Consider the following 21,660-nt stretch of genomic DNA (forward strand, 5'->3'; position numbering starts at 1 on the left):
TCTTGATGGGGTCAGGTGCCATCGCACCATACATTTATAGTTTGCTTCTATGGTGGTAATGTCCGCGGCATGATTATATACTGCACCTATCATTTGTGTTTTATCGATTTTTTTACCGATGTCGCTTTCCCATTTTTCTAAAAAGGGCAATGCTTCCTGAGTCTCGAGTTCTGTTAGTATCCCGTATACCTTTGATATACCGTGTGTCAGGGGCTTGTCCATGCTGCATATTTTTTCTATTGGGTATAGTATCTTATCTTCCCTAATTGGTTGTGGTAGTGTGCTCACAAAATGTTTTAACTGCAAGTACTCCCATTCACTCATGCTTTGTTCCCCTTCCCCTATTTTTATCTCTTGCCTTAGTTTAATTTTTCCCCGTGTAACAATATCTTTTAATTTTTTCTCCTCTAAGTGCTTTCCAAAGCGTGTTCCATTACCTGGTGGAAAAAAATTAGTGCCTGCTAATGGGATTAGTGGAGAGTTATACTCCCATTTTTCCCGTCTAAATATTGTGTCCCATATCCTAAATACGTTCCTTGTTATGCTATGTGTATTTGTGCTCAATTCCCTCATTTTCGGTGGTATCCATACGTTTCTATATAATAGTGTCCCACTTAATATTTCTTCCATTCGTACCCATTTTTTTTTTGTGTATGCATTTGTCCATTCTACCAACCTCGCTAAGTTTACAGCATTATAATATCTTTTTATATCGGGGAGCCCCAACCCCCTCCTTTTTTTTTCATGCTCAACAATGAGTAGCTTAATCTGGCCTTTTTACCCGCCCATATATATTTTAAAATTACTGTTTTAATTACTTTAAACTAACTTTGCGGTATTTTTATTGGGAGCATTTGAAGTTTATATGTTATCTTCGGTAATATCATCATTTTAAACGCGTTAATTTTACCTATCCAAGAAATATGTTTTTTTGCTAGGTTTTTCAAGTCTTGGTTAATATCGTTGATTAGGGGGACAAAGTTGGCCGAGTAAAGTTTTTCAACTGTAGATGTAATTTTTATACCCAGGTATGTTATAGCTTCTTTTTCCCATGTAAATGGATATTCTTTCTGTAGTTCTTCTACTTCTTTTTTTTCCAACCCCAGATTCAAGATTACTGTTTTTATCGGGTTTATTTTAAAGTTTGAAAGTTCACCATATCTTTTTATTTCCTTTATGACATTGGGAAGGGAGATTCTAGGTTTGGTCAAATATAGGAGTATGTCATCCGCATACGCCGCCACCTTATGTTCTTCATCTCCCACTCTCACCCCCCCTATCCCCGGGTTTTCCCGAATTCTTGCTAACAGTGGTTCCAAAGCTATTACATATAGGAGAGGCGAGAGCGGGCATCCCTGTCTGGTTCCGTTTTCCATGTTGAACACAGACGACACACTCCCGTTGACCTTCACCCTGGCCGTTGGATGGCTATACAAGTTCTTTACCCATTTCATGAACCTTGGTCCCAGGCCTATATTTTGTAAAGTTTCCATCATATACCCCCAGTCGACTCTGTCAAATGCTTTTTCAGCATCTAAGGACATGAGTACGACTGGGGGTTTCTTTTTTGGATCTCGTTGTAGCAGTAACAGGGTCCTTATACTATTATCTCTTCCTTCTCTGCCTGCTACAAAGCCCGCCTGATCTGAATTTATTAATTGCGGCATTAAACTTTTTATCCTAGTTGCTAATATTTTCGCGTATACTTTCAGGTCTGCGTTTAACAATGCTATTGGACGATAGCTGGAACACAACGTTCCATCTTTTCCCGTTTTAGGGATAATAGAAATATTTGCCAAAAGAGATTCTTTTCTCATTTCCTCTTCTTCTCCTATTTTGTTAAAATAGTTACACATCTCTGGGACCAAGAGTTCTCCAAATGTTTTGTAATATTTGATCGGCAAGCCATCTGGGCCTGGGCTCTTCCCACATGGTGTTTCCCTGAAGGCTTTGTATATCTCTTCTTGGGTTATTGGGGACTCTAGGGATTCAATGTCATTTTGGGAAATTTTAGGTAGTTTCACTTCTTCTAGGTAATCCCTGATTTTCCTTTTTCTCATCTTTTCTTGCTCTTGGGTTTCCTTGGTTCTTATTGAATATAATGAACTATAAAAAGTCCGAAAGGATTCCGCTATTTCGGACGTCTTATATTTCATAAGGCCGTCTTGATTTTTTATTTTTTCTATGTAGTTTTTTTTTTTTTTTTCCCTAGATATTCTGGCTAAATGTTTCCCTGGTTTGTTCCCCCATTTGTACCTCTCCTTTCTAACATTTTTGAATATGTCTCTTGTTTCAACCTTCATCAGATCCCTAAGCTGGGTCCTCTTTACTATAATTTCTTGATATATTTCATTTTCTCCTCGCTCTTTATGCATTTGTTCCAGTTCAAATAGCTCAGTTGTTAATTTTTTCATGTTTAATTTCCTTATCTTTTTTTTCCCTGCTCCTATTGAGATTAGTTTCCCTCTGATGTATGCCTTATGGGCCTCCCATACGGTAGCTACCCTTACTTCAGGTGTATTATTAAAGGTGAAGAATTGATCCAAATCCGTTCTCACTGTGTTGTTTACCTCTATATCCTCTATAAGTTCTTCATTTAAGTTCCATGATCCTTTTCTTTGCTCTATTTCTTTGAATCTAATTTCCACTATTACAGGGGCGTGATCTGAGATTGTAGATACACCTATTGAGGTTTTAACTACCTCTTCCAATAACTCGTGGTCTACCATTATATAGTCCAGTCTTGAGTAAGTTCCGTGCACGGAAGAGTAATAGGTATAGTCTCTTTTATTTGGATATATAATCCTCCAGGGGTCTATTAAACAGTAACTATACATTTTTTTTCTTAATATTCTAAGCTGTTTGGTATTTCGCCTCTGAGCCCCGGATGTGCTATCCAGTTGATGGTCCATTGAAAGATTGAAGTCTCCTGCTAATATTACATGTCCTGATTTAAAGTCCATTAAGGCATTCAAAATCCCCCTCAGGTATTTATGTGGTTGACTGTTTGGGCAGTATATATTTGCCAGCGTGTATTTTTTCCCATGGAGTACTCCTTTTAGGAACAAATAACGACCATCTGGGTCTACCTTCCTATCTTCTACTGTAAAAGAGATATTCTTCCCTATTCCTATGGCAACCCCCTTAGCTCTCTTTTTTGGGGAGTCCCCATAGTACCAAATGGGAACTGCCCGAGAATACAATCTGACATTAGAATCCAACGTTATATGCGTCTCTTGCAGGAAAACTATTTCAGCGGAATACCTTTCAACTTCTCTTAGTACCATATGCCTTTTTTCAGGGCAACTGAGACCTCTTACATTGTATGTTAAGAAATTTATATTTGTCATAGTTTTTTTTTTTTTTTTTTTCCCGCTTTCGTGGGTATATATGTTCTTTCCTATTGCATGACACACAGATCTAAATCCCTTTCCCCCCTCCCTCCCTAATCCTCCCCTCTCCCTTCCTACCCCAACTCCTCTTTCCCCTCCCTTCTCTTTCCCCCCCTCCACCGGTACCTTACCCCCTTGATCTTTATTTGGGGCTTTCTCCTCCCCTCCCCCCGCCCCCCCATCGATCCCTGACCTTCTGGTCATTTTTTAGAGCTTTTTCTATTTGGCGCTCCTGGCGCTCTTTTGCTCCTCAGGCTGAGGTGGAGTTCTATTTTAGCCCGGTCTCCTATCCCCCTATACTGGGGAACTGGTGAAGAAGCACTCTCTGGGTCTCCCCTCTCCCCAGTCCCACCCCGACAGTTTACTATCTTGACCCTCCCCATCTCCCTCCCACCCCCAGCCCCCCCCCATCACTCCCCCCCTCCTCCACCAGTCAGCACTAATAATTTTTTGGTGTTGGGATGCCTAAACTATGACAAAATTCTGGTGTTTCCTCCAGAAACCTCAATCTTGCCGAAACACCATTTTTCCTGCCTATCAGGCACGCTGGGAATCCCCAATTATACTGAATATCGTGCTCCTGCAAGACACCCAGCAATGGTTTTAAACTTCTTCTTCGTTTTAACGTCTCTTGTGACAGATCTTGATAAATTTGAATATTATGTTGATCATATTCTAACGGCGACTTCCCTCTCAATTTTCTCCATAGCTGGTTTTTCTCTTCCCAGTTTTCAAAACGCACTATAATGTCCCTTGGGTAGTCCTGTGCTCTCTCCCTAGGACGTCTTATCCTATGTGCTCGTTCTATTCTGAGCGGGGAAGTTGTTTCTCTCTCTAATATTGGATTACAGATTTTTGTTATTATTTCTGGGAGGTCCTCAACCTGTGTCGTTTCTGGAACTCCGCGTATTCTTATATTCTTTCTTCTGTCTCTATTCTCTTGATCTTCTAATTTATACGCCTGTTCTCGTTGATTTATTTTTAATGCTTTTATTTCATCTTCTAGCTTTTTAAGTGAGGTTACATTGTGGTCAACTTTTTTCTCCACTTCTTCCACTCTTTCCAATATCTGCCCCATATTTCTCTCCATTTTTTCCATTTGCGTTTTGAGAGATCTTTCTAAAGCAGCGAACATTCCTTCCATTTCCCTTTTTGTTGGCAAAAGTGTCATATCCTGCGTTTCTCCTTTATTTCTCTGGTCTAAATCTGTTTCTTTATCTGTTTCACTATCTTGGTCTGTTCTACTCTCAAGGAGTGATTCTGTGAGTATTTCTGAGTCCGCCAGGGTGTTAGCTGGCCCTTTTTTCTTATCCTTTTTCTTTTCTTTTTCAGCTTGGCCTGCTCTACCAGTCGATGGTTTTTCTATATGCTGGTTATCCCCGTTTGTCCCATGGGTCACAAATTTGCACATTGGGCCTGGGCTTTGACTTAATCGGGGTACCTTTGGGATTGCCCCACCTTTCACTATTTTTCCTCTTGTGGTCATCTTTGCGCCTGAGTTGTAACTACGTCACTTTAGAGAGGTTCTGAGGGAGAACCGTTTGCACATATGATAGGTGTGTACTGCAAAAAAAAACTTTTTTGATGTTTCTTATATCACAATCTCAAGTTATTATGATATTTCTTCTCTTTGGTTTTGACTTGGAGCTATTTGGGGCACCCGACTCATGTACTGACCTCCCCTCTCCTGCCCGTCTCCGGCGCCCGTATATCTCTAGGACCTCCTTCTACGGGTTTTCCTGGCTCTGTAGTCTGATTACCTGCAGTGTATGTAATGCTTTTACCGATGCTTTTACCGATACTTTTACTGTTACGTCTTTTGATGTTTCATTTATCACAGTTTAAAGTTGCTGTAATATTTCTGTTCTTTGTCATTGTCTTTAGCTTTACACAAAGGTATTCAAAACCATATGCATGTATACTCGCCCCCCTCTTCTATCCGACTCCAGTGTTCGTCTATCGAGTATAGTGCAAAAAGAGTTCCGTATGTCTAGTACACCAATTAATCCCCAAAAAAAAAAAAAAAAAAAGAGAAAGTATCCCAAAAGAGAGCCACCAGAGAAACTATGAGGTTACCGAACTCCTTACTGGAACCCAAAAATACAGTGCTGCACTCATGTCACTTATGACACATTTTTTTCACATTTTTATGTCACATTTTTTCAGGCTTTCATATCAATCCCGTTCATTTATCAGTCTCCTCAGGAAGGGGTGTCCCATTTGTTTATTTCTATTTTCTTAATTTTTAAGAGATAGAACGTTTGTACTCACCACTTCGTTGGTCAGAGTGCACTGTGGTATGTACTTACCATTCCAATGGTTGTCTACATGAGAGGAGCTTACCATCTGCTGTAATAGGTTCCAGGGTTTTCCCCACCTACTATTGTGGCTATGATGTGGTGGTAATGCCAGCCGCAGACTAGGTCCTCTTAGTCTTAATCTGGGGCTGATGCCCCATTTCGCTGGACTGCAGGGCTACAGAGCCAGAGAGCCACCCAGCACTGCGTGTCGCCCCCCCCCCCGAGCCCCCCTCCCGGAGCCGCGCGGCACGCCTCCGCAGCGCATTCGCTCGCACTCTCCAGGGACCCGGGCAGATCGGAGAATCAGGGGAGACGAGGGAGACGCAGCACCGCCGCAAGCTAGTCAGCCGGGAGAGTCGAAGGAACCGAGGAAGCCGCCCACGTGACAGCCCAAGTGTCAGGTAAACAGATCGGGGGAGACCCGTGCTGGTCCGCTCCAGCCAACAAGGAGCTATGTTCTGAAGAGGGAAAGGAGGAGTAGGGGGGGGGGCGCCGGCGCCCTAGTGGAGGGAGCGGAGGGAGCGGGGGATCCGGTTCTCGCTCATTTCAGCGTGGGTTCGGAGCATGGCTGGGGAGCAGGCATCCCGTCTAGCTACTCCTCCACACTGACCGCGCCATCTCTAGACTCCTCCCTCCACTTGAGCTCCAAGATGTTGATGGGCAACTGCTTCTCTGGCTTTGCCCAAGTACCTTGGCGAGTGCAACCATCCAAAATTGCTCCCCAGCCCGTCAGGCTGGCGTCTGTGGTCACTATCTTCCAAGCCACTGGGCTGAAAGACTTCCCCTTCAGTAGATTCTGAGGGTCTAACCACCAACACAGACTTTGTCGGACTCTTGATGAGAGCGGCAACGGGATATCCAAGGCCTGTGGCCTTCTGCTCCATGCTGACAGGATGGCTGCCTGTAGGATGCGAGTGTGGCTCTGGGCGTATGGTACCGCCTCGAATGTGGCCACCATCTTGCCTAGTAACCTCCTACATAGGCGAATAGTCGGTTCTTTCTTGCTTAGAACCAGTAGGATTAATTCCTTGATGGCTTTTACCTTCCTCAGAGGTAGGAACACTCCTTGTTGTTCTGTGTCTAATCTCATGCCGAGATATTCCAACTGCCTTGTGGGCTGGAAAGCTGACTTTTCTCGATTTAGGACCCAGCCGAACCTCTCGAGGTATTGGACCGTGAGGGCCACTGCTCGCTCCAAGCCGGGAGACGAGTGGTCTATGACTAGGAGGTCGTCCAGGTATGCTAGGATCGTGACCCCTTGGATCCTTAGCTTGGCTAGGATCGGAGCTAGGACCTTCGTGAACACCCGGGGGGCCGTAGCCAACCCGAAGGGAAGCGCCACGAATTGGAAGTGACGCGAAGCCACCATGAAGCGTAGATATCTTTGATGTGGCTGATAAATTGGAACATGAAGGTAGGCATCCTTTATGTCTATGGACGCCATGAAGTCGTCCTTCTGGAGTGTGGCAGCTGCTGACCGCACGGATTCCATCCGAAATGAGCGGATCTTTAGATATGCATTTACCATCTTTAGGTCCAAAATTGGCCTGACATCTCCCTTGGATTTTGGGATGATGAATAGGTTGGAGTAGAAACCCAGCCCCTGTTTTTCCAGGACTGGTACCTCTACTATTACTTCCTGGGAAAGTAGATGATCTAATGCCGATCTTAATGCGGCTCCCTTTTCCGGATCGTTTGGAATCCTCGACTTCTGGAAATGAGGAGGAGGAAACCTTAGGAAATCTAATTTGTAGCCTGTGGCCACGGAAGACCGTACCCACTCGTCGGGAATGCTGGCTTCCCAAATCTCTGAAAAGAGTCGCAGCCTTCCCCCCACCTTCGTGGGTGGGGGCGCCCCTTCATAAGGTTGGCTTGGGGGCTGGTTTTGCTGGTTTGCGAAACCACTGCCTTTTGCCTCTAACAGCCTGTCCTTGTGATTTGCTGTTGAAGCCAAAGTTTGCTTTTGCAGGAGGCCGTCGATACTGCTTGGCATTAGAGGGCCCCTGCCCAGGGGAATACTGTCGTTTAAACGCAGGTCCCTGAACCTTCTTCTTAGTTGGCAAGAGAGTACTCTTGCCGTTTGAAATGGTCTGAATGTATTTATCTAGGTCTTCTCCGAAGAGTCGTCCTCCATGGAAGGGGAACCCTACCAGGAGCTTCTTGCATGGGGGCTCAGCCTCCCAGCTTTTTTAACCATAAGAGTCTTCTCATATGGATAAGGGATAACGATAAACGTGACGCTTGCTGGATAGAATCCTTGATTGCGTCTACCGTAAAACATATGGCCTTAGGGACATCCGAAAATTTTTCTGCCTGCTGGGCCGGAATAAGTTTAAGCATCTGCTTAAATTGATCCGATAATGCTTGAGCGACCCCAATCGCAGCCACAGCTGGCTGTACTACTGCCCCTGCAGTAGTGAAGGAGTTCTTAAGTAGTGCTTCCAAGCGCTTATCAACTGGATCCTTGAACACCTGTATGTTTTCTACAGGGCATGTTAACGATCTGTTAACACATGAGATGGCTGCGTCCACTGCAGGAGTAGCCCATCTTTTGGAAAATTTTTCTTCCATAGGATATAGGACAGAGAACCTTTTAGGTGGTAAGAAGATCTTATCTGGCTTGTTCCAATCTTGGAACAAAATTCCCTCTAATAGAGGATGGATCGGAAACACAGCATTGCTTTGAGGCGCCCTCAGTGAGCCCAAAGCTGAAACCGTCGATACCTGGAGATCTGGTACTGGCAAGTTGAACTGCCCCAGACTCCTCTGTATCCGGATCTTCGATCCCTGAACCTACTTGGTCCTTGTCCAAGAGGTCGTCCAATTCCCCTGAGGAAAGGACCTCCTCTTCTGAGGGTCCGCGCTCGGGCGACGGAGATCTATTCCGCTTACTGCCCCGCATAGCTGCGGCTACCCATGCTTTTCTGCATCTCTTTTAAAGAGGTGAGTAATACCTCCTCCGTGACCATCTTAGGGTTGGACTGACCCGCGTCAGCTCCAGCCCCAGATCCCGATGGCCCCAAGGCTCCCTGTGGGGAAAGCAGCGGCATAGCTTTGTCCGAGACCTCAGACTCTCTGGGGGAATCCCCACCTCTTGTACCCTCTGACCCGGATGCCATGGTACAATACCGAGGTACACCTGCTACCTATTGGTATTTGGAACTATAAAAGTTAATTGCCCAAACACCTGTTTGGGGGATAAAAAATGCTTCCTCTCCCCTAGATGACTTTTTTTTTTTTTTTTTTTTTTCTCAAATCCAGGAAAGAAAAAACATTCTGTCCCCCTGAGTAGTATTGCAAAGAAAAACTATGAGATGGAAAGAAACAGCCTATTTCTAGGCTTGAAAAACAGTCCTCTGAAGACTGCAATATCCTTTCTGGCCACTGTGTGTCCTCGGCGCCCCCGTGCTGCCGCTCTGGTCTTTCTCCTCAGTTCCAAAGTATTGAATGGAACAAACAAGGAAGGGCCGCCCCTTCCTTTAAGCCACTGACCCGCCCTTCCCCCCCAGCAATCTCAAACAGGAAATGCCCCTCCCGACAGGGGGGGGGGGGGTTTGGGAGGAAGGGACCTCTCTGTTCCAGCAAACTGCAGCCTGCAGCCTGGAACCATGAGGAGGTCAGCGTTTTGCCTGCTTTGCAGGCCTTGAGGAGGAAGACTGAATGGAGCATCGCCTGGAGGCTTGCAGGTAAGCACAGCTCTCTGACACACACATATATTTTTATATAACACAGGCCCCACTCAATGCTTTTCCAACACTACAAGGGAGGTCACATCTTATGGGGAATAATACATAGAGAGCCATCCTATCTTTATGATATGTGACTAGTTTGCCAGATGCAGTGCATAACTTTAGGCATGTCCCCTGTGACCCCCCAGAAAAAACCTGCTAAGAACCAAGTTCCGCAAGTTTTCCCCTCACTTACCTGCTCCATGCCGCAGGACTTTGCCAAGCAAGAGGCCCAATCTTCCCCCATCTCCGTGGGGATGTCTAGACCTTCAGGCCCTGGGTTCCTATGAAGGATCCACTGTCCTGGGCCCATATAGCACCCTGGCAACAGAAAACATTAGGCACCCAAAGGTTTCTAAGTTCTGGGCCCAGGGTCCAGCTCTCTAAAAAGAAAAGCATTATGGGCTATACCCCAAGGGTTTGGGGTCCGGTTACTGACCACTTTAGCGCTGAGGCTTTTTTGGACAGAACCGGTAGCTCACCTAATCCCAAGGATGCGGAGGCAAGCTAAACCATGACTAACACCTAAGACACTGGCGTAAAAACTGAGGTACTCCTCCTATGGGAGGGGGTTATATAGGGAGGGGCATTTCCTGTTTGAGATTGCCAGTGTCTACACCTGAAGGTACTCCATATAACCCATATAGTAATGAATGCCGCTCTGTGTCCCGTGATGTACGATAAAGAAACTAGTATCGGTATCGGGACCGATTCAGAGTATCGGGACAACCCTAATTTTAATAATTACGCAGGAACTTTTCTCCTAGAAAACACATGTATATCATCAGTAAAAAATTTACGGCCGTATGAATGAGGCCTAATAGTGCAAATAGGATGTATAAATATACTGCTACATTGTAACAACAAAGTCATACTTACAGAATGGAGAGGAGTACAAAAAAAAAAGAAGAAAAAAAAAGTAAATCAAAAAGAATAAAAAAGTAGAATTGGTGGCATCTCCTGGGCCTCACTAGTCCACAGCCAGGTATTATTCAAGGGTTCCAGGTTTTGTAAAATTTAGATTAAATCTCTTGAATTTTAAAAATCAACTGTAAACCTGATGCATGCACAGCCAGCACAAAATCAGTTATAAACAAGTAAAATCAGTTTCTGAATACTATCAAGGAAATGTTGAAACTGTATTTAAATCAGAAAGCCCACTTAATTATACCAGAGATTTAATAAATTCTATACATGCTAGTTACAGGATTTTTTTATTTTTATTTTTTTAACAAGACATTATCCTCTTATCACAAAATAGTGTGTTGTACAAGTTGCCTCCTAATCCAATTTATGAAGGCTGGGAAACAATTGCCACAAATGAGGTATAACAGGGTGATAACGGAAAATAGAACAAGCTGAACTATGTTCATTGGCTCAGTTTCAGGGCTATACTCTACATTACATAGAAAAAACAAATCTTGGCTAGCGCTGGAGGTTAATGACCATTTTTGTTGTGCCACAGACCCAGGTTACAGAGGTTGCATTTTAGGCCATTAAGCAACTACAGTGAAGAAAGAGCCATTTGCTTGTGTCCATATGCAGTGAATATGTATGGGAGTGGTTTTATAATTATAAGTCACACGCTGCACCAACAGGGCTCTAATGAGGAAATTGACAGGGTCTGCATCCCTTTAGAAAAGATTTCCCTTTTGGAGTACCTCACCAAAAATACAATTTTTATTGCTAATGCTTGAAATCTGAAAACTTAATTTTTAATTGCTAATTTTTCATAACATAAGTGGAGTAACCCTTTAAATGCACTTTCTTGCAGTTCAGTGGTGCAGTGTTGGGGTTTAGGATATATCCAATACATAGTGCCTTGTCAAAAATGTAAAAGCTAATCAACTAGTCACTTTTCACAAGTATAAAATATCAATGCTTTTATCAATACCTGGTAGGAAAGTTTTAAAGGAGTTACTGAATATATCTAATGCTTACCTCCAAATTATATAGGTATGTAAAGTCAACATGTTGTCTTGCGGCTCCGCTTACAGATTCAGCCAGTTCTACAGCTCCTTTTCCACCAAATGACCAATGATTGCATGGAACAGCATCAAAAGCACCAGATTCTTTAGCAATTTTACACACCAGGTCAATCTCCGCCTGACTGTCATTTCTATGAAGCAAAATATGAATAAAACACAGCTTCCATTATCCATATTAAAGTGTATGTTACCATAAATATATATTTATTTGTGTGTGTGTTCACATATGGGTATTTCATAAATCCTAGTATGTCATTTTCATGTACTGCTTCCATTTTTAGTACCTGATTGATCCTGCCAGTCACCTTTAACCCTTATTAAAAACTGACCCCAAAAAAACACAGAAGTTGATCTGTTCTTGTGTGGTCAGTTTTCATCATTTGGCTGGCCATTCAGAGGTACAGGACACAGCATGCCTGTATTTGGTAGTCTGTTTAGCCAGCACACATCCCGACCAATCACAGCCTGCATTTGTAACACACCCCCTTTTCTCAATCACAGCCTGCATCTTGAACACACATCCCTGCATCTGACCTCAGGCTGAACAGACTATAGAATACAGGCACAATGTGTGTCTGCACAGTCTCCTGTAACCCCACCCCTCAATATCAGAAAAAGATGCATAGTCACAGAACACTTTTTTTTTTTTAAAGTGTATTTTGTGCGTGTACTCGAGAGAGGAGCCGGACTGCAGGAGTTGGGAGTAGGCAGGCCTCCCCCAGAGGCAATCTGCCACCTTTCTCCATGCCCCGGGTGGCAATGGCGGGTGTGTGGGGGGGTCCTCCCACACAGCCCGCCCTACCTGCTCCGCTTTGAAGCCCAACAGGGCAGAGGGACTCCCTATAAGGGAGTGAGAGGATCTAGCGCGCTCAACCAGCCCCGTTAGTCCTTCGCCTCTCTTTTTAGAGACCGCGTGGTCAAAGTGCGTGCATGTTAACCCAATTTCGAGTGCGTGTATGTGTGGTGGTTTTTGTGGGAGGGGGGTGGGCGCACTAAGCGCAGGCTTACCTCGCATAGCACACCCACCCGGAGCCGGGCTGAGACCACCAAACTCAATTCACATGTAGCCGAGACCGGGATCCAAACCCCTAGCTGCAGAGGTGAATGGCTTGTCAGCGCAGTGCAAATCGCATTGAGCCACCGCAGCTCCATGTCACAGAACACTTTAACCTTGGAAAAAGTTAAGAGTATTTCTGAAAATTAGTTACGGTACCTGCATGTACCTACATCACTGTATTAGAAAGTGTCTATAACAATGCATGTTCACAATTAACGTTAATTATTGAAAAAAAGGACTAAATGACATGTTGATTTTTTTTTTTTTATATATATATAAATGTACTTTACTTAATTCATCACAAGATGGCCGATATTACCAGTATAAGTCAGAAAAACCTTCGGTGCGTTTCTCCAATTTATTTTGACTTGGATACGAAGATCTGACTTTCTCTGACTTGATAGCCAAGCTCTGCCGACTGCTATGCCCCTGTCCAGTGACCATGCCTTTATAGGCCACTATGGTCGTCTTACTGGACATTGTACTAGCAGTTGGTCAGGCTTAGTCATGAGCTCAGAGTTACTCAACAAAGTGAAACCAAATCAGAGAGGGGCAAAGAAGTTGCTTGTCTGGGTAATAAAAGTAACAGCAGGCATCTGGTGGTGTTTGCTCTTAGGCAGCATTAAAAAAATAAAAAATAAATACAACAAAGCACAGGTTCACTTTAACAAATTACTACATTTAAATACAAGTCATACAGGTAAACATGGAAAACATATCACCAGGCACAGATGGTTCTGTCAAAATATTGTAAAAGAGCCAAGTGCTGATTCATGTTTTCTAAAAGCAGCTTGCCAGTTTACTCATGCAAGCCAGCCGTGAAGCTACTACAATACACAACACAATAATAACCAACTTCTTCAGAAAAAAACACGCAGGCAGTTTTCCATCTATTTTCAGGGTAAAAAAGTGAGTGTTATACGCCAATAAATACAGTATGTGACAGAAGTAATTTAATTTAACCAATACTGTGATGGTTTATTTTTTCATCAACCATAAAAATAGGTCGCCAAGTGGAATATACGGTATGATAAACTGTATGTAGGGCGAAAGGATTCTGATCCTAAACAACCATTGCAGTGTGCAGAAAACCTTTTGTCCGTATAAGTTAATGAGGAAGAAAACTTCTAATCCCCAGAAGGATCTTACGCTGAAAAAAAATGCAGCCATCATATTGAAGACAAGGAATGAGGTTTGGGTTTGCAATAAACATTTGGGACATAAACCTTTTACAGGTTCACCACCAGAAATAAGGAACAACCTAGAGTGCAGTACATAGCCTTTGCCCCTGGCCAGCTCAGTCCCAACAGGCAATAAATTTAATGGATAACCCAGCCCCTAGGGTTGGCCCATAGCAGCCATACTGTTATGCCTCGTACACACGGCCGGACTTTCCGAGAAAAAAAAAGTCAGACAGGCTTTTTTTCCTCGGAAAGTCCAGGCCGTGTGTAGCCTCCATCGGACTTTTGTCAGAAGTCCAACGGACCTTAGATAGAGAACCTCTTTCTTTCCGTCGTACTCCCGACGGACTTTTGCACGGTCAAAAGTCCGACCACGTGTAAGAGGCATAAGTTCGTTGGAGCTCTAAGGGAGAGTTGCCAAATCTGTGTAGGAAGATATTGTTTTTTACTATCATTCATTTTCTTGAATTGTCCAACATGGCAGTCTCTGAGCTCCATGTCTAATGTTTGACTATAGTCTATTAGCCCTAGAAATGGCCAGAATTTAACAAGATTTCAAGGTTTACCCCCATACACTTCAATGGGGTTTGCAGCAAAGTTCACATTGAGCAAAATCTGCCAACTGTTCATGAACCTAACCTGGGCAGACTTGCTAAGGACATACAAGCTGTAATATTTTACAGTGTGTTGTTGGGTTTATATATGCACATTTAGCTAAATAATGCCCCTCATGGCACTAAAAATTGTAACTTCCCAACAAAATTTAGACTTGTAAGTGTGAAAAAAAAAGTATGGCCACAGACAGAAAGCAACAGTTGAATTTACTCAAGTTATTGTCAAAGGGAGACTGAAAAAGAGTTGGGATCATGCTTCTTTCCCATTGTTCGTGCAATTAATGCTAAGTGGAGCTCAATAGTTGCAAAGTGTCCTTGATTTCTAGGAACAGAGCCAGATTTTATAGATATTTTCTGTTAATGTCCTTGGTTTTTAGAAATGGAGCCAGCTATACATCTTTAATAAGACACCTGCGTTTTATAAAGAATAGCTTTTGAAAGAAGAAAAGTTAACTATATTTCAGATTTCTAACACATTTGATATTTATAAATATATATTATATATTAAATATATATTTACATGCAGCCAAACGGTGAGGCAACCACAGGGTTCTCTTGGGTGGGGGCATCATTTCGGAAAATATTAGTTGATGGGATATTATGCCAAGCCAATTATTTTAATAATATACTGAGCTGGAACCAGTATTACGACAAAGATTACAGTCCCTATTTCCATGTCGTTTATGGATCAGGGATTCAAATTATTGAAGCCACTGGAAAACATTTGACAGCCAAGCAACTGGCATATGCAGAATACATCAATAATGGCAGCTTCCATGTTTCCCACACCAAATATTTTCTTTCATTTTAACCACTTTGTTGAAGAACTTACTTGAAAATATTTAAGGCGACCACAACTGGAACACCAAACTGCTGAGCAATCTGGATCTGCTTCTGTAAGTTACAACAACCATCCTGAACCAGCTTGAGATTCTGTAAGAAATGAGAAAATGTTCTTAGGTCTGTTGAGTTACTGCAACACATTGATTCCCTGTCTTTTTACAATTGAGACAATGCTGTTTTTTCCACACAGTATGTGAATAATTAATAACTAATGTTCCATGTTGTTGGTGCTGGAGCATATGGCTAGGCTAATGCTTTCAAGCATACATTAAGAGCCCTGCAATCTGTTGCCAAGCACAAATCACACTATGAACATCATGCCTGTTTAGGCCATTTATGAACGTTACAGTCAGCTATATGACGTCAAGCAGACCAACGGGCTGGTCTAAATCACAGCTCCACCTACAGTGGATTTCCAGTTAAACAAAATGCGTTTGCATGCCCAGATGTTGTATCGAATTATATAAAATGCAAATAACGGCAGCAGTGCAAATCCTAACCTCCCTGGGGCCCTAAGCAAAATGACATGTCACATTAAAGTTGAGAAGCGTGGGGGGGACTGCCTAAAATAACATGTCACATTAAAGTTGAGAAGTAGGGGGAGGGGGTGTTCTGCTGTCAGAAATTACATCTTACATTAAGGTGAGAAGCGGGGGGTGCCAACTTCTTACCTCTTCTCCCATGCAGCCAGCAAGTTGAGAAGCGGGGCGAGGGGCCAAAAATAACTTCTCACCAGACAGGGCCTCTAGTAATTTGAAGGGCCCTCCGCAGCTTTGTGGGGCCCTAAGCGGCTTGCATAGTGAGCCTATAGGGCGGATCGGCCCTGAACAGCAGTTTGCATTAGCGAAGACAGTGGTTTCCAGTATGTCACTTGAATACACCTCTGCAGTCCACTTCCCAAAAAACTGTATCCGCCACCCACAACATTGAGTACAGTACCAACACCACCAGAAACACATCCACATCCTTTTAAACCCCATTTAGATTTGTTAACTTAAAGTCAGAGCCACAGGATGGCGTAATGCTGACAAGCTGTATACTAAATACTGTAGTAACTGTACTTAAAAACATCTTTATGGTGAGATCTGGGGTCTATTAGATCCTAGATCTCTCCTCTGCCAGCCAAAACATATGATCAAACCCAGATCAGTTTAAACAGATGCATGTTCAAGTTGCTAATGGCTTATTTACATGAGAATGAAATCCAAAGTGACAAAATCTCAGTCGCTTCCGGATTCGGATGTCCCACAGTGCAAGGAACAACATCAGTTCCTCTGTGTCCCAGTGTCATAGAAATTTGGCTGTATGCAGAGCACACAGACAGATCTAAAAGTAACACATTTTGTCTTTGTGAAACAATCCATCTTTGAGCTAAAAGTTCACTCATCATTCATTCCCTTCCATTCATACAATCGGACACCATCACCCATCAGCTTGTTTTCGTCTCGGCATCCTCACCAGACTTCCTGACGACGCCCACACGAAGTATATTTATTAGCACAAAAGACTTCACAGACCACAGCTGATTGGAGGAGATCACAGCATTTGGCCATAGGAAGTGATGTCACAGCATGTGGGCTTGACACAGCAAATGCCCATATATGGATGGGACAATACTACAACATAATACAACAGCATGATACAATAACTATACAGTAATAACAATACAGTAATAATACAATAACCATATGATACAGTAATAATACAATAACCAATGAACACAGTTCCTGATGAGGGGAGCTTATCTGCAGGTGTACGCTCACATCATAAAACCCTGTTGATCAGGTACCGAGAGATGACAGGAGCACACACCAGCCAAACTGACAATGCGTTTGCAGAGTGGACGCATCGCACAGGTGAATATCTGTGCATGACACAGGGGCCCTTTCGCCGGCCGACACCCCCACTCCACAAAGACCCTTCTTCAAATCAGGAAGTGTATATCAACCAGTCTCAGTCTGCCCCAGTCAGCTCTTTAGAGCGGGCGGCGGGAAAACCAACAATGGGTGACATTATGACAATACATATTAAATACATCTTCATTAAATTTCCACAACACCAGGGACCAGATGTCACTGGTTGCATTCTTCCCAAAAAAAAATGTTTTTTATATTTTTTTCAAAATTGTCGCTGTGCTTTTAAGTTTATAGCGCAAAAACTAAAATCCACAGAGGTGATCAACTACCACCAAAAGAAAGCTGTATTTGTTGAGAAAAAAAGGACATTAAATTTTGTTTTGGTACAAAATCGCACCACTGCACAATTGTCAGTTAAAGCGACGCAGTGCCGAATCGCAAAAAATGGCTTGGTCAGATAGGGGGTAAATCCGATTCTTCTGGGGTCCCCCACCGACACTCTTGGCTCCTCATTTTCAGCTAGTGCCCCCATAGGAAGCCACTTTCTATATGGGGACTCGTACAGGCTCGCTGAAGAGCCACCTTGTCCATGCCCATTGACACAGTCTGGGCAGCTTGTCCCTGCCCCTGCTCCTCAGCACAGGATTTGATTGAAAGCAGCAGGAGCCAATGGCTTTTGCTGCCATCAATCTGCCCAGAAAGGGGGGACAGAGCCAGGAGAGCCTCGGCTCAGGTAAGTATAAGGGAGGGGGGGCAGTCTGACACAGGCTTTATGCTATAGAAACACTTCTATAGTGGCGATAAAGCTGAGAGCTCCAACTGGGATCTCTCTTAGACCAATTTCACACTGAGGCGCTTTCACACTAAAAACAGTGCTTAAAAAGCTCACGAAAACGTATTTCCATTAAAATCAATGAATGCTTTCTTCTCCATTAAAATTAATGGAAAGCTCTTCAAAAGTGCCTGAAAAGCGCTCAGTGTTTTTACTGGCAGTTTAGAAGCCCCTCAGTGTGAAAGTGGCCTAAGACTCCAACATACATACACAGACCCAGTGGATTTAATACTTTGGTGGGCATAGCTTTTAGAACAAATTTATTTCAACAATACTATGACCAAATATGCAAACTCACAACCTTAAAACCCTGCTTGTTTGCAGAACTGCATATATACTTAGAAGTGATGAATATTTTATGAAATCTTGGGTTTCAATTTATTGGTTTTATCCTACTGTTTTCTTCATTGAAAGACTAAAAATAACATGGCATAGAGTTTTTCAGAATCCACTGCAATAATCAAAAATTCCATATGTATTTACATGAATAAGCAACAGTACTTTTCATAAAGAGCAACATTCCTGACTAAGCAGTAATCGTTAAGAGAAATTGACCTCTGGAAGCTATGCCAAAAAAAGGCAGGCAGAGGTCAAAGCCATCAGTATTGCTTGTGTTCTTCCAGCAGCTGACCTTTTACCGACTTACTATGCCATGTTCGGCACTCTTTCTGCAGGGACGGTTAAGTTTCATATAGGGTTGTCCCGATACCGATACTAGTATCGGTATCGGGACTGATACTGAGCATTTGCGCGAGTACATGCAAATGCTCCCGAAGCTTCCCCCGATACTTCCCCCCCAGAGCAGGTGGAGAGGGAGCGGAGAGCGGGTGGAGAGAGGGCAGAGCAGAGAAGTCCTTTGGTATGGAGGAGAGGAGACCTGCTGCCGGTGCCGCCTAGTCCCCAAAGTGAAAGCCAAGCCCCCCCGTCGCTGCCAACATCTAGTTGATTAGCGCTCGGGGAACATAACAGCTTTCATTTCAATAGCTGTGTGTTCCCCGATCGCTAATCAACTAGACGGCAGCGGCGGGGGGCTTAGCTTTCTCTTTGGGGACACAAGGCTGCATTTAGGGACAAGGCTGCATTTAGGGACACAAGGCTGCATTTGGGGACAAGGCTGCATTTGGGGACACAAGGCTGCATTTGGGGACACAAGGCTGCATTTGGGGACACAAGGCTGCATTTAAAAAGTATCGGTATCGGCGAGTACATGAAAAAAAGTATCGGTACTTGTACTCGGTCCTAAACATGTGGTATCGGGACAACCCTAGTTTCATACAAAAAGGTACATTTTTCAGTACACTGCTTAAGCACAAATAAATGTTACCAATAAACATAACAAGTCTGCAGGTCTCCTTAAAAGAGAAGTTTGGAAATTCTTTTTTTTTTTGTTTTATGAATCATACTTACCTAGGTGGATGCAGTATTGGTCCGATCTGTCCCCCACCGGCTCAAAGACGGAGAACCGAGTGATAAAAGACTAATAACCGCTCAGTTCATAGTGCTCCCTGAAACTGTCACTGCGGTTTGCTCACACCCCCCCCCCCACATACATTTACTGCAGCGCTGGGCCCTGGAGGCAGTGGGAATGGCTGGCTCAGGCTTTCAGTGGCTCGCTGAGAGGCTGAGCCAGGCTTCTGAGTAAATCCTGACCATATAGTCGAGATCTTTCCCTAGCCTTGAACGGCTCTGTGATGTCAGGCTAAAAACAGGTCACAGGAGTGCAGAACAAACTGCACTCCTGTGATCCACAGGAAAAGTATGGTCAAATGATCTTTGGCTATACTTCTTCAAAAGCATAAGAGGTGTTAACCAGCCCAAAAGACAAAGAATGAATTAGCCTACTCCAAACTATATAACTTGTGTGTTTTAGGATCAAAAACCTTATAGCAAGCAGTAGCGCCAAAATACCATCATTACTACCAAAAAATGTACACGGGTGGCTTTTTTTTTTCTTTAACCACTTGCCGTCTGCCTACCACAGATATACTGCGGCAGGTCATCTCTATTGCGTGAAACAATGTACCTGTGCGTTATTTTGTGCTATAGAGGGGGGGGGGGGGACACGCGCGCTGTGATTGGATAGAGGGGGGGTCCCCGTTGGACCCGATGTTGGCCGGCCACTTGCCATCGTTCCCCATATAGGCAGAACAGTGATGTAAACAAGGCAGATCGCCATTCTGACAGTGAAGATAAAGAAATCATGTGTTCCTGCCTAGCAGGGACACAGATCTCTGTCTTCATCCAGTCAAACCACCACCCACACAGTTAGAAAGCACTCCATAGGGACACACTTAACCCTTTGATTGCCCGATGTTAACCCCTTCCCCTGCCTGTGTCATTAGTACAGTTTTTATCACCAATCACTGTATTAGTGTCACTAGTTCCCAAAAAAGTGTTAAAAGTGTCAGTTAGGGGTTGGATTTTTTCCACCGCAATGTCGCAGTCCCACTAAAAATCGCTGATTGCCGCCATTACTAGTAAAAAAATAATAAAAAAAAATGCCATAAATATATCCCATAGTCTGTAGACTGACTTTTGCGCAAACCAATATACGCTTTATTGGGATTATTTTACCAAAATAATGTAGCAGAATACATATTGGCCTACATTGGAGGAAGAAATTAGATTTTTTTTATTGGATTGAGTTTTATGCCGCGTACACACGATCGGAAATATCGACAAGAAAACCGAGGATTTTTTTCAGACGGAATGTTGGCTCAAACTTGTGTTGCATACACATGGTCACACAAAATTCCGACCGTCAAGAACGCTGTGACGTACAACACTACGACGAGCAGAGAAAAATAAAGTTCAATGTGCGATCAATGTGCGTCGAAATTGCATACAGACCATCAGAATTTCCGAGAACTTTTTCCGTTGGAAAAATTGAGAACCAGCTCTCAAATTTTTGTGAAATTCTGACAGAAAAGGTCCGTTGGAGACTACACACTGTCGTAATTTCTAACCAAAAGCTCACATCAAACTTTTCTTGTTGGAAATTCCGACCGTGTGTACGCGGCATTATAGCCAAACGTAAAAAATATTATTTTTTCTTAAAAATGTTCACTTTTTTTCTTTACAGCATAAAAATGTAAAACCGCAGAGGTGATCAAATACCACCAAAAGAAAGCTCTATTTATGGGGGAGGGGGAAGGGGATAGGACATCAATTTTATTTGGGGATCGCGCAATTGTCAGTTAAAGTAATGCAGTGCCATATCACAACAAAATTACCTGTTCATTAAGGGGGTAAAACATTGCCGGGGCTGAAGTGGTTAAACTTTTGTTGCTACTACAAAAAAAGGTCTTCTAGCTTTAAAAACAAAAAAAAAAAACTGACCAACTCATGAATAGCAGGGTTGGCAAAATACAGTCCACTTATACACATGTGAATTGGTGTAAGTATGCATAAGGCCTCATGTACACTGCTGCTGGTAAACGGGCATTTAGGAGCAGTTGGGCATTTTTTTTCAACTGCTCCTGAACTCTCCTCTATGTCTTCTTATCAGTACATGTACACAGGGTCGTTTACAGTCGTTACGGCAGTTGAGTTTAGAGGCTTTTTTTGGAACCCAAAAAAATGCGTTCAGAAGCTGTGTTTAGAGGCATTTCAAGCACTAAACTTGGTAAAACTCATGTTTAGCAGCGTTTCATTTACAGACGTTTTTCATTTCAACTAAAAACGCTTCTAGACGCAAACGTGGCTAAACGCGACATATAAACCCTGCTAAACGGACGTTTTTAGACGCCGGTTTCTAGCTGTCAAGTTAATTTGTTCAGGAGAGGTTGAACAACGTCCCGTGTACATGAAGCCTTAGTATGCTTTTTGCTTTCCATTCCAGGATTGTTTTTCAATCTCATTCTGGCCGT

General features: G+C 43.3%; 1 protein-coding gene across 1 annotated transcript in view; it reads right to left on the bottom strand.

Annotated features, from left to right (window-relative positions):
• Positions 1 to 21,660, bottom strand: part of MTHFD1L (methylenetetrahydrofolate dehydrogenase (NADP+ dependent) 1 like) — a 337,567-nt gene that overhangs the window by 119,056 nt on the left and 196,851 nt on the right. Inside the window, exons 23-24 of the mRNA XM_040350849.1 lie at positions 15,093 to 15,193; positions 11,362 to 11,539 (exon numbers count right to left, since the gene is read on the bottom strand). Of these exons, the coding sequence (XP_040206783.1) occupies positions 11,362 to 11,539; positions 15,093 to 15,193 (279 nt within the window). The remainder of the gene's footprint in view (positions 1 to 11,361; positions 11,540 to 15,092; positions 15,194 to 21,660) is intronic.

This window comes from Rana temporaria, chromosome 4 (assembly GCF_905171775.1).
Source record: "Rana temporaria chromosome 4, aRanTem1.1, whole genome shotgun sequence".
Taxonomy (NCBI): Eukaryota; Metazoa; Chordata; class Amphibia; order Anura; family Ranidae; genus Rana; species Rana temporaria.